General features: G+C 38.2%; 2 protein-coding genes and 1 pseudogene across 2 annotated transcripts; all 3 read left to right on the forward strand.

Annotated features, from left to right (window-relative positions):
• The first annotated feature begins 2059 nt into the window (after positions 1-2059).
• On the forward strand, positions 2060-6401 carry LOC125594736 (F-box/kelch-repeat protein At5g48980-like). Its single transcript, XM_048770820.1, has 2 exons — positions 2060-4471; positions 5832-6401. Exons 1-2 carry the CDS (start codon positions 3684-3686, stop codon positions 6145-6147), a joined length of 1104 nt encoding a protein of 367 aa, XP_048626777.1. The 5' UTR covers positions 2060-3683; the 3' UTR covers positions 6148-6401.
• Positions 6402-7159: 758 nt separating this feature from the next.
• Positions 7160-9596, forward strand: LOC125594735 (pentatricopeptide repeat-containing protein At2g29760, chloroplastic-like). Its single transcript, XM_048770819.1, has one exon. The coding sequence runs from the start codon at positions 7230-7232 to the stop codon at positions 9447-9449; it is 2220 nt and encodes a 739-aa protein (XP_048626776.1). The 5' UTR covers positions 7160-7229; the 3' UTR covers positions 9450-9596.
• An 876-nt stretch (positions 9597-10472) lies between these two features.
• Positions 10473-13960, forward strand: LOC125594732 (annotated as a pseudogene).
• Positions 13961-14029: the final 69 nt, after the last annotated feature.

Raw genomic sequence — 14029 nt, forward strand, 5'->3', positions numbered from 1 at the left:
TTTTCTAAATTTCAGGCCAAAACAAAATAACGAAATGAGAATAAACTCAAAAATCAATATTTATATCGATCAATAACCAAAATGAAAAAAACGACACAATAATGAGAAAAATATTGAAGATAGATAGGATTGTCACGTGTCTCATAACCATAATTAACTTTTAAATTGCTAAATCATGATATAAAGCTGAGCTGACATAATTTCATTGTAACCAAATAATAGACATGAGATTCTTCGGTCTAAACATTAGGTTCTTATGCGATAAGTGATTTTTTGACCTAAAATATTTTTTAAAATGGGATCAGCTCATCAGTAAACAAATTATGTATTAACAAATATTTTTAAAAAAAATGGTTTAAGGGCCAAAAATATTAATTCGATCAAGAATATCAATTTTATTTTTTCATACGATATTTCTTAAATAATTTTCATATAAATTTACACTGCGCAAAGCGCATGTCATATCCTAGTACAATACTATTCACTATCCCTTTTTTATTTATTTTTGTAATCTCTTTATCACAACCATTGGAATGTTCTCTTACTATCAAATCCTATAGTCTTGAATTTAATTTCTTAACATTTGTCATACATAATGTATTATGTATTTATATAACGTATCAATAACTTGAATTACTCTTATATGCAACTATACGTTATAGATATATTTATACAATTTACAAATTGTGTCAATGCATGCTGTCCACCTACTGTGTCATTAATATATCATACTCCAAAATTAATTTATACAGTCGTACGGGCACAATTGCCCCCCCCCCGTCCCCCCCAAAAAAATCTAATGAGTCATTTTCATCACTCCTGATGCGACACGTCAGCAGGTAAGTGGGCTCCACTTTTAAAAAGTGTAAAAAAATATCAAATCTGTGGCTCGAACCCGGATTACTGTGATATAAACACCAAAATTTATACCACTAAACTAAAGAATACTTTGTACATTGATATCCGAAACTAATATATATTTATTAATGATTTCTTATAGTGGATCCCACACATAACTGTAATGTTTCAATACTCACATGTAACTTTGATCATCGAAACCTATTTAGTAAAATCCGCATTCTGGCCCAATAAAACTTATAAGTGGGCTAAATCTCTTTTGTATGTATCTAAGATTTTTAAAGTACTTTGTCTCCACCGATAAACCGAAGCGTTACCCTTTTAGCTTATCAAAAAAAAAATCTGAAATTTTTCATCTTCACCTCTCTATATCCAACGATCAGTTATGGTACTGTTTCACCTCTGAAACGATCCGTCTCAGTATATATAATTTCTCAAACAAACCTTGAGACCCATATCTCTTATTAAATTACTCCTAAATTGAACTGTCGCAGCTTTTAGCCAACATTCGAAGATGTCAGCCTCCAGTGTTGTTGTTGCTTAATCGGTCGTTGTTCCCGCCACCTTTCTCCGCCTAGAACATAGTACCCATGAAAAGGTATTGACAATTTGACTTTCTATGGAATACTATATACCATATTTGTTTAATCAATATTCAAGCTATCAGCTTTAATACTTTAAGCGTATGTTTCTCTGGGCAGAATTCCGAGATCCACGGTTCTATCCCAGTTCGTGTGAATCACTACCATCAATCGCTACGATAGGGGGTCGATCGTGAAAGTTGATTGATCGCTTTGAAGTTGTCCGATTAACTAATATGATGTAAACTCTGTTCTGATGGGCTATAACGGAAAGTTATTTGGTTGCTAGGACTAACAGAGGCTGCAAGGCTGGGTACGTCTCAGGCGGAGCTGAAGGACGGTACAACTAGAGCGCCTATTATCCGGTTTTTGTCGTGCCAACGTGCTATGGAACTTAAGCCTTCCTAGGAGAATCCAGATCACTTCGAAACGTCGGCTGTCATTTTCAACATGTACCACCAAGATGTAAAATTTTTATGTTTGTGGTATGGTTCGACTCAAGATTGAAACTTTTGCTGATGAAATAATGTTTTTGTGGATGCATGTCAATTAGATTTACGAGGCTACAAACTGTTCATTGTACATTGGCAGGGAAAAAATGGCTATGTATGGTTCAGTTGTAACACCGGTGTGGTGCAATGGGGATGGACATGGTAACCAAAGGTGTGCATAATGTTATTGAGTTCCTCAGTGATGATTCCCCTGACATGGATGTGATCGGAATCTCTGGTGAGTTCCTTTTGTATGTTATTGGTTTGATTTTAAAACAATGCATTTTAGCTTAGTGTCATCTTGAGACTTAAAAAGTTGAAATTTATTGGTCAGATAACTTCTTCTCCGACATTAACAAACCTTCTGTGGTGAACTGCATCAGTAATTAGAAGAGATATAGGGAACAAGGTGTTGAAAACGAGTGTGTCTGGCTTGGTGGAGCTCAATATACTCAAGAATCTCACCGTCTATGTTGTTGCAGGCTCTCTAGGTCAATTCAAATCTCATGCCAGCAACATAGTGTTTGATGTATTCATAGCTACTTGCCAAGATCCAGCACAAAACATGGAGAGCTCTCAAATTGATGGAAGCAATTAATAGCAATCACCGTACCTTCACTATCTCCACCATCACTGAAGATACCATCATAGAGAACCATGACAAGGTTGTCTAATTTTACTTGTCATCACGTTCATGTATTTCAGGAGCACAGTGAGAACATTCTTCCAAGCAGTGAAGGTGACGTAGGATTGGCAGCATCATCGGGCCCGTCTGTTTTGGGAGACAAGGTCGATGAGGAATGTGCTGCAGCAGATCCTCCAGAGATTTCAGACGCTCAGAACAACCGCAAGCGCTGCCGTGAGTGATTGGAAATATCTATTATATTCATATCAGCCTGTCAATGTCTTTTCGATGCATTTTTAAAAACTGCTATTATCTTTGTATTCCATCATAAACTTTGGATATTTTTTCCCTTGCGTGTTTTCTCTGTTCGGAGATTTTATTTCTATTTTGGATTATTGTGAAACGTCGACGGGTTCTAACTCATACAAGATTTGTCAGTGGTGTATTTTTTTGGTTTACCTATTTCTGACATTTTTTTGTCCACCATAAACTATTTTTAACAAAGTCGAGTAAAACTCTAAAAATAAATAATTTTGCAACCGTATAATTTTATAAATTTTTCTAGAGTTATTAATTTTTTTTAAAAAATAGTTTATTACAATTCTATATTTTGAAATTAATTTAGGTAAAATAAAAAAATAATTTAATTTATTGTTCGATAAATTGTTTAATTTTTTGAATTCAAATTTTATATTTTGTTCCTTACACTATTTGTTTTATATACTAACAACTACCTAAGTAAATACTAAACAACTTCATAAACTTTATCTTTTGAACATGAAAGCGCTAATAAAGCTAATGGTCGATCAAATCATTACGAAAATAATGCATATGAATTCGCCGGTCATTCTTATATCAACTTAATCAAACTGTGTGACTTCCAAATGTTATGTTCATCACCATTATATACAACAAGGAAAAACAAAAGTGGAAAAAAATAAACGACAAAATCCCGTACCAAAAACTACACAACGATCAATAACTTATCCGGCTCCGCGCTTGCGCGTATATCCCATTTAAACAAAGCCCAGCAAATTCAGCGCGTATACCTTACGGGCCCAAAGTACTTGTAGAGTCTTTGCAGTGCAGAGAGAGGGAGAGAGGAGCCAAAACCCTAATCCTTTTGAAATGTCGTTGACAGCCATCGATTCCGGTCAAGAGCCACCGTCGAAGAAGCCGGCGATAGAACCTACGACAAATCTGCCACTTCCAGAAGAGCTAGTATTGGGTTGCTTAGCCCGCGTCTCAAGATCGCACTACCCCATTCTCTCACTCGTCTCCAAGATCTTTCGTTCGCTCACTTCTTCACCGGTTCTTTACCAGACCCGATCTCTCTTAAACCGCACCGAGAACTGTCTCTATGTGTGCTTGCAGTTCCCCAATGACCCTAACCTCCGCTGGTTCACTCTCTATCGGAAACCCGACAAAGCGCTTAACAATAAGAAGAAAAAGAAAAAGGAGACTTCGAGTGGGTATGTTTTGGGTCAGGTTCGGATTGGTCATAGGCTCTACGCCATCAGCGATGGCCCCTGCTCTTCTAACGTCTTCTTCCTCGACTGTCGAACGCACGCGTGGGTCGAAACTCCAAGCCTGAGGTTTGATCACTCCTTACCAGAGTGCGGTGGAATGATGTATTTACCAGGAGGCTCCGAGAACCCAGATTCTCTGAAATGTGTGGAAGTGTTTAACGTAATGACACAAATTTGGAACCCCGTGCCTCCCGAGGAGAAGATATTCAGACTCAGAGATTTACAAGGAAGGGCTTACAAGAACAATGATGTAGTGGCGTCTCGTAGGTCGCCTGTGGTTGTAAGGCTAAAGGATTATACATTGCACTTGGTAGGATCTGATACTCTTTGTTTGATAGAGAATACATTTTATCGCTATGACGCATCGTCCAGTGGGAAGCTAGTTTGGTGGAAGTTACCGGTTGGGCATGACCAGTTGGACCATAAGCTAGTTTGGTGTAAATTACCAGTTGGGCATGATTAGTTGGACCATTTTAGTTTTGGGCAGTAATGGATGGTCCATATTGGACAATAGTCCAAACAAATGTCCAAGACCAATAGAGACCATGTCCAAATGGGCATGTCTATGGACACCTAATAATATTTATAATTATTTTTTAATTATTAGTTTAGATTTTATTTCTTAAATTTTGAAATTATGTTTACATTCCAAAATTATAAAAGAATTTTTTTTTCTTGTCAAAACTATAAAACTATGTTTTCCTCTCAAAATCGAGAAATTTCATTTTTCCCGCCAAAACCGAAAATTGTGTTTTCCCAATAAAACCGAGAAATTGCGTTTTCCTGCCAAAACCGAGAAATTGCGTTTTCCGCCAAAACCGAAAATTACGTTTTCCCGATAAAACCGAGAAATTGCGTTTTCCCGCCAAAACCGAGAAATTGTGTTTTCCCGCTAAAACCGAGAAATTGTGTTTTCCTGCCAAAACCGAGAAATTACGTTTTTCCGCCAAAACTGAGAAATTACTTTTTTCCGTCAAAACTGAGAAATTATGTTTTCCCGCCAGAACCTAAAAATTGCGTTTTCCCGCCAAAACCAAAAATTGTGTTTAAAACCGAAAAATTGTGTTTTCCCGCAAAAACCGAGAAATTGCGTTTTCCCGCAAAAACCGAGAAATTGCGTTTTCCCGCCAAAACCTAAAAATTGCGTTTTCCCGCCAAAACCGAAAATTGCGTTTTTCCGCCAAAACTGAAAATTGCAATTTCCCGCCAAAACCGAGAAATTGCGTTTTCCCGCCAAAACCTAAAAATTACGTTTTCCCACCAAAACCGAAAAGCGTTTTCCTGCCAAAACCGAGAAATTGCGTTTTCCCGCCAAAATCCGAGAAATTGCGTTTTCCCGCTAAAACCTAAAAATTGTGTTTTCCCGCCAAAACCTAAAAATTGCGTTTTCCCGCCGAAACCGAGAAATTGCGTTTTCCCGCCAAAACCGAGAAATTATGTCTCTCGCCAAAACCGAGAAATTGCATTTTCCCGCCAAATTTATGAAATACATTTTTCCGTCAAAATAGTGAAATTACGTTTTCCGTCAAAATCGTTAATTTTTTATTTTAACGGTAAAACTGTCTTTTTTTGGTTAAATTGTAAAGGTATGTTTTCTTTTGTTAAACTCATGAAATTATGTTTTAGGAAGCCCATGGACACCCATTGTCCAATTGGACCATTTATTAATTGGGCACGTCCATAGCCCGCCTAAAATGACTTGGACTGGGGCTAGGCCATGGTCAGCTCGCCCAGTTGACACCTCTAGGTGTAACCGTGATACCGAACCAGATGTTTGGAGGAAACCAGATGTTTGGAGGAAAGTTAAAGGTTTGGAAGGACTGCCTAAGTTTACCCGCTATAGCAATGTTTATCTGGTTGAAAGTGGTGGTAAGTTGGTGGTGTTTTGGGATACGTGTGTGCCTGCACGTGGTGGGTTTAGGGAGAAGACGATTTGGTGTGCAGAGATCTCGTTGGAAACGGGCAGCGGTGATGGGGTTTGGGGAAAGGTAGAGTGGTTCGATGCTGTGCTTACAGTACCAAAGTCTTACAAATTCGTGTATGCTATTGCTGCTACCCTTTGAAGGGAATGAATCAGGTTATGTTTTGTTAGTATATTTCATTTCTTGAAGGTATGTCATGTTTCTTGTAGATGATTAAGCTTATTATGTATCTGTCTCTTTGATTTCAAACTCTTTAGGCTACTCTTCGATGAATGAGTCATGAGACAAGCGGCTTCCAACTTGTATGTGTTTGTCTTGTGTTTTTAGCTACTTGTAAACCTATGCATTCACTTTTAGCATAGTTTTTGTCTTTTAAAACGCTTTTTGTTTGTTGATGTTGCATTAGTTGCATAGAAGGCCTACGGTTCTCTTTACCACCATGAGAATAGTGTTAGTGTCATTTTCTGTCACTCAGGCTAATTAAGTTCTCAAAAGTTGTTACCTAGCTAGTTGCCTCCAACAAAACCAAGATACACAACTACGGTTTGTTTAATGACCAAGTTGAAGAAGAAAATGTGGTTTGATTAAGCTTACGTTCATCTATTGTTTGTATAAAAATCGTTGAAATATAGTTTTAACATATAAGATTTTTGTGACTAAAATTTCACTTCATTCTTTTATTTTTATCATTCTTGTTTAGACTTTATTCGATAAATATGAAACCAGTCTTCATCCTAGACTTGATGTTATTTTTCTTATTTATTTTTGCTCAACTTCAACTTTTTTGTTCTAATAACACACCCACGATCCATCCATAGGTGTAACTAGATCACTTCAAAGCCCATTTTCTTCAACATGTTACCATTTCATAGCTCTGCAAAATATTTGTATTTGTACCAATATCCAAATTTAACTAAACCTATGAAACATAACTGAATTATCCATATTTTATGAAATTATCAAAATGAAACGATTTATTAAAGGATAATTAAACCGAACTTAAACAAAAAAATTGTTACTATTGGTCTTGATACCTAAAACTGAAATGAACCAAGAACCAAGAACCAAACTGAACCATTTGTCTTGGGAAAATACGGTATAACCTTCTTCTTTGATTAACCGTTAACCAAAATACCGGTTAAGTTGGATTCGGTTAACCAGAGTTGCAGGCCTGATTCAGCTTATAATTTGTACCCCAAAAAAGTACCAAGAGAGACGGAGTAATGGCTAGCTTCTCCACAGCACAACCTCTCTCACTGCCACGTCACCCGACCTTCTCCAATCCCAGTCAACCAATGACCAATAACGACCGCTCCCGCCACACTCTATCCCTGATCGACCGATGTTCAAATCTCCGACAACTAAAACAAATCCACGCCCAAATGGTCCGTACTGGTCTCTTCAACGACCCTTACTCAGCCAGCAAGCTATTCGCCATCTCCGCCCTCTCCCACTTCGCGAGTCTCGATTACGCCTGCAAGGTGTTCGATCAAATTCCCCAGCCAAACTCCTTCACCTGGAACACACTCATCCGCGCTTACGCTTCGGGACCAGACCCTCTCCGAAGCATCTCGGTCTTCTTGGACATGGTTTCGGACGGCCAGTTCGGTCCGAACAAGTACACTTTCCCTTTCCTCATCAAAGCGGCCGCAGAAGTTTCTTCTTTATCTCTGGGCCAATCCCTTCACGGGATGGCTGTTAAATCAGCCGTCGGATGCGACGTCTTCGTGGCCAATTCTTTGATACATTGTTACTTCTCCTGCGGGGATTTGGATTCTGCTTGTAAAGTGTTTACCACGATTCAAGAAAAGGACGTGGTTTCTTGGAACTCGATGATTACAGGGTTTGTGCAGAAGGGCTCTCCAGATAAGGCCTTGGAGCTTTTCAAGAAGATGGAGTCGGAGGACGTTAAGGCGAGTCACGTCACGATGGTTGGCGTCTTGTCCGCTTGTGCAAAGACGCGGAATCTTGAGTTCGGGAGGAGGGTTTGTTCTTACATAGAAGAAAACAGAGTGAACGTGAACTTGACGTTGGCTAACGCGATGCTTGATATGTACACAAAGTGTGGAAGCATAGAGGACGCGAAACGGCTGTTTGATGGCATGGAGGAGAGGGATAACGTCACGTGGACGACAATGCTTGATGGGTATGCGATTTTGGAAGACTACGAAGCGGCTAGAGAGGTTCTTAACTCTATGCCTAAGAAGGATATAGTTGCTTGGAATGCTCTTATATCTGCTTATGAGCAGAACGGTAAGCCTAACGAGGCGCTTCTAGTGTTCCATGAGCTGCAGCTTCAGAAGAACATAAAGCTGAATCAGATCACGCTGGTGAGTACTTTATCGGCTTGTGCGCAGGTAGGGGCACTGGAGTTGGGTAGATGGATCCATAGCTACATCAAAAAGCACGGCATTAGGTTGAATTTTTACGTTACGAGTGCGTTGATTCATATGTACTCTAAATGCGGAGATCTTGAAAAGGCGCGTGAGGTGTTCAGTTCCGTAGAGAGGAGAGATGTGTTTGTGTGGAGCGCGATGATTGGTGGCTTAGCGATGCACGGATGTGGAAACGAAGCCTTGGATATGTTTTATAAAATGCAGGAAGCTAATGTGAAGCCTAACGGTGTGACTTTCACCAATGTCTTCTGTGCTTGTAGTCATAGTGGTTTGGTAGATGAGGCTGAGTTATTATTTAAAGAAATGGAATCGAGTTATGGTATTGTCCCTCAGGAAAAGCATTACGCTTGTATAGTTGACGTTCTTGGTCGCTCGGGTTATCTAGAAAAAGCTGTGAAGTTCATTGAAGCGATGCCGATTCCTCCAAGTGCGTCTGTCTGGGGAGCGCTTCTAGGAGCTTGTAAGATCCACGCCAATCTGAGTCTCGCTGAAATGGCTTGTACACGTTTGCTTGAGCTCGAACCTAGGAATGACGGCGCACACGTGTTGTTATCAAACATATACGCTAAGTCCGGGAAATGGGAAAGCGTTTCTGAGCTGAGGAAGCACATGAGAGTCACCGGACTTAAAAAAGAGCCAGGATGCAGCTCGATTGAGATAGATGGGACGATCCACGAGTTTCTCTCGGGAGACAACGAGCACCCAATGTGTGAGAAGGTGTACGGGAAGTTAAACGAGGTTATGGAGAGGTTGAAAGCGAATGGCTATGAGCCAGAGATGTCTCAGGTCTTGCAGATTATTGATGAAGAAGAGATGAAGGAGCAGTCTCTGAATCTGCACAGTGAGAAGTTGGCGATTTGTTATGGACTGATATCAACGGAGGCTCCTAAGGCGATTAGGGTGATTAAGAATCTAAGGGTGTGTGGAGATTGTCACTCAGTTGCTAAGATGATATCTCAGCTCTATGATAGAGAGATCATAGTGAGGGATCGGTATCGGTTTCACCATTTCAGAAATGGGCAGTGTTCTTGTAACGATTTCTGGTGAAAGTTTCAGATTGTTTTTATTGTCAAAATTTTGTATTGCAATCATATCATATGATCATCACTGTAGACTGTAATGATATATGGACTTCCTCTCTGTACCATTAGTTACCAGAACTGTCATTTTTCTAATCATTTTGGACCTTTGATAGTTTGTTGAATCCCAGGATATATATATATATATATATATATCACAGCATTTGGGAATGTTAAGAGCCATCATCAGCCAATGAGTGCTCGTTGTGTGTCGCCATCATCAAACTAGTCTTCATCTATTGGATCCTGGAGGGATCCTCTTGGTATGTTCCTCCATCCATCTTTGGATTTTGAAGTATGGTTTGTTGGTTGGCTGCTGTCTCTATTTTTTCATACGTTTATGTTTAAAAGGTTTACACTAGAGTTATACAAAAGACAATTTGAGTAGATCATTAGATACAGTGTCCTGAGATCTTACTTTCCACCAGCGAAAGGTTTGGATCAAGTATAAAAAGTGAAAATCATTGTTTCCATCTTCCCTTTTTTTGAAATAATTCAAAGAGTTTATACTGAAAGTAACTTTTGGATGATAATGAAGACTTTCCTTGAGTTTCTAAAAGTTAAAATAATACTAATAATTAGTATTTTGGTGAATATTACACTTAATTTATAGATTTTATTCTGTAATCTATTACTAATGAGAACACAAAATGCAGTTGTTCAAAAACAAAAGAGAACAAAATGCTGACAAAAGTCAATAATTTCTCTTAAATTAGTTATGAATTTGTTTTCTTTCACTGAAATTATGGATATTATGAAAAATAACAAATATAAGGCAACAATTTTTTTTTTGTAAATTTATATGTTCCAGCCAATTAAGATATACTCCATATATTAAATTTCAGTATCTATAGAAAGAAAAAAAAAATATATATATATATACAATTATACATATATGGGTTGCAAAATTAAAATAATAATACAAAGAAATCCAACCAAAAAGGCGTGTTTTTATGTCTACTTTGAAATGAAACCTTGTGGTGGGGCCCCCACAAAGTGGCATGCAGCAGAGATAAAAAAAAGGCATTATAATTATTTACTCATCTGTTTGTTTGGCCGCTGCTTCCTCTTCAGCTTTTGAAATCTCTTGTTTTCTTCTCCTATCCTTTCTGCCCTCATCTCATCTCTGTAAGTATTCAAAAATCTAAACAATCATCTCCAGTTTCTCTATTAATTGCTAGTAATTAGTGTCAGTTCTATGTTTTTAATGCTATTTACGTTTCGATTCACATCATTCTTGTAAGAGATCTTCTTCGGCGTTATATGAGATTTTCTTTAGAAATTGGGAAACTAAGAGATAAATTGTGTTGTTAGAGTAGGTTTGCGTGCATATGCAGGAACAAGAAAAAAAGAAAACGTAAATATAAATGTAACGGCGTTGGTTAGAACAACACTGTTGTTGTTCTGTTGTGTGATTGATGTTTACTCTTCTTCTTTTCTTTGGTTTTATGATTTTTCAGATTAATTAAGCGTTACAGTGTTGTAGCCTTGTAGGAAGATGAGATAACAAAATGTTTAGGCTAAGCAAAGACATTGATTCTGCATTTCAAGGTGTTGGAACTAAAGGGTACGCTTCTTTTCTTTTTAATGCGATCTACGAGAAGAAGATAGTTTGTCTCTTTCCTCTTATGCTTGTACCCTTTTTTAGTGGCCTGGAGGTTTGGTGCATCTTCAATAATCAGCTTATATCGATCCCCAAGTCTTCTTTCGGAAGATTCCACTCTGGAAATGCTTACCTTCTTCTCAGCGTAAGATGCATCTCTGACTTAGATTTGAAATTTCAAGTGGTGTGCTAAATAATACTTAGTTTCTGTGTGTGATGTATAGACGGCTTTGCGGAAGATCGGATCTCCTCAGTATGACATTCACTATTGGCTAGGACATGATGCAACTGAGGTTTTTGCTTCTTCATCTTCTTGACAACTGTTTTAATGTATATGGTATAACTAAAGATTGTTACCTATTTTTAAAAAAAAAATCTGAAGGTGGACTCAGTTTTGGCATCTGACAAAGCACTAGAGTTAGATGCAGCACTTGGATGTTGTACGGTTCAGTACCGTGAAGTTCAAGGTCAAGAGACTGAGAAGTTCCTCTCATACTTCAAACCTTGTATCATACCCCTTGAAGGGAAGTATTCACCACAAAATGGTTTGGCCGAAGAGACATACCCTGTCACCTTACTAATGTGCAAAGGAGACCATGCTGTTCGTGTTAAAGAGGTATATGATGAGGCTTGACATGTTTAGGCTTGACATGTTTAGGCTTCAAGCTATTCATTAATGGTTGATTGATTTTGATGTACACAAGGTGCCTTTTCTACGGTCATCACTGAACCATGACGATGTGTTCGTTCTCGATACCGCATCAAAAGTGTTCCTCTTTGCCGGTTGCAACTCAAGCACTCAGGAGAAGGCTAAAGCCTTGGAGGTTGTCGAATACATAAAGGATAACAAGCATGCAGGAAGGTGTCAGGTCGCCACTATCGGTTAGATTTTTTTTCCCTCCTCTTAAGCAAACTCAATAAAAGTACTGGAAAAAAAAAACAATTAATCATTTTAGTTTCTTGTAGAGGATGGGAAGTTTTTAGGTGATGCAGATGCTGGTGAGTTCTGGACTTTCTTTGGTGGTTATGCTCCCATTCCAAAGTGTTCATCTTCTACAAACCAAGAACAGACTCCAACCACATGTGCAAAACTGTTATGGTAAAGATTTTTGTTTAATTTATTTGTTTAAAAGGATGTTTTTAAAAGAGACCATCATATGAACAAACAGGATAGATACTCGGGGGAATCTACATCCAACTGAAACAAGTTCTTTGAACAAAGATATGCTTGGAAAGGACAAATGCTACATGCTGGACTGTGACAGCGAAGTATTCGTTTGGATGGGAAGAAACACATCGCTCACTGAAAGGAAGACATCCATTTCTTCCTCAGAAGTAAGTCATTCTTGGTAGTAGTATATAAGTTGATTGATACAGAAGCATAAAATGTAAATGTTTAGGAGTTTCTACGAAAGGAGGGACGCTCGACCAGCACAAGTCTAGTACTTTTAACGGAAGGACTAGAGAATGCTAGATTCAGATCTTTTTTTGATGAGTGGCCTCAGACAGCAGAGTCTAGCCTTTACAATGAAGGTCGAGAAAAAGTGGCAGGTCTGTGTTTCATATTATTATTATTGATATGGTTTCTATAGATGGGAAATAACTAACTTAAAAACTTTTTATGCAGCAATGTTTAAACGGAAGGGATATGATGTGGAGGAGTTTTTTGATGAAGAAGATGAACCTCTTTATACAAACTCCCGAGACGCTCTGAAGGTACACTTCATATCTAATATATTTTTGACCAAACTTTCATAAATGTACCTGATCAATTTGGATTTTAAACTGGTTCCAGGTTTGGCGTGTAGATGGTGGTGATGTCTCGCTTCTCTCCATTCATGACAAGGCAAAGCTGTTTAGCGGCGATTGCTACATTGTGCAGTATAAATATACTTACAATGAAAGAAACGAATATCTATTATATGTATGGATAGGTTGTGAAAGCATGGAGGTAAGCAGGCTGTATGTAGCCTTTGAGTTTTGTTTCTTTTCAACAATCATTTGTGAGTTGTTCCTCAATGACCTTGGTTCTGATTTTTTTTTTTTTTTTACTTCACTTCATTGCAGGAAGATAGAGCTGATGCCATATCTAATGCTAGTGCCATTGTTCTTCAACCAAGGGTGAATCTGTAATGGTTAGTTCCTAATCATATTGCAAAAATAATTTAACATTTTTTATTTTTCTCTTTTTTTGGTTCGAACTAACTGATTTGTTGTTACATTTGACATTCTCCATATTCCAGTGTCATATACACCAGGGCAACGAACCTGCTCGCTTTTATTCAATGTTCCAGTCGCTAGTTGTTTTCAAGGTCAGTTTGCAATACTTTCTTGAACATTTTGTATTTTAGTATGCGACTCTACTTGTTTGATACTTTTCCAGGGTGGTTTGAGTAAACGGTACAAAACAACGTTTCTAGTGGAGAATGCAAACGAAGGTGAAAGCAAGGCTTCTCTTTTCCGTGTTCAAGGGACAAGCTCAAGGAGCATGCAAGCAATTCAAGTTGACCTAGTGGGTTCTCTTGTCCTTTCTGCGATTCTGCTTTGTCATAAAATACCTTTTGGTAGTATAATTTATGTCTTTGGTTCAACTGCATGCAGGCAGCAACCTCCTTGAACTCATCCTACTGTTACATTTTACAAAATGAAGCTTCTGTCTTCACTTGGATTGGGAAACTTACCTCAGAGTCTGACCATGATGTTCTTGACAGAATGCTAATTTCCTTGATGTAAGTAACATTAACATACAAACATGCCTTCGGGCTTATTAAGAGTTAGTTATTTTTTTCTTCAGGTTGCTAGTAGTAAAAATATGTTTCTTGGTTTCCATCTGCAGCCGTCTAGACCCATGTCCACAAGGGAAGGAAGGGAAGTGAACCAGACACATTCTGGGATTTGCTTGGTGGGAAAACAGAGTACCAAAAGAAAAGAAATGAGAAAACAAA

The sequence above is a fragment of the Brassica napus genome (assembly GCF_020379485.1).
Source record: "Brassica napus cultivar Da-Ae chromosome C4 unlocalized genomic scaffold, Da-Ae chrC04_Random_16, whole genome shotgun sequence".
In the NCBI taxonomy this organism is placed as follows: Eukaryota; Viridiplantae; Streptophyta; class Magnoliopsida; order Brassicales; family Brassicaceae; genus Brassica; species Brassica napus.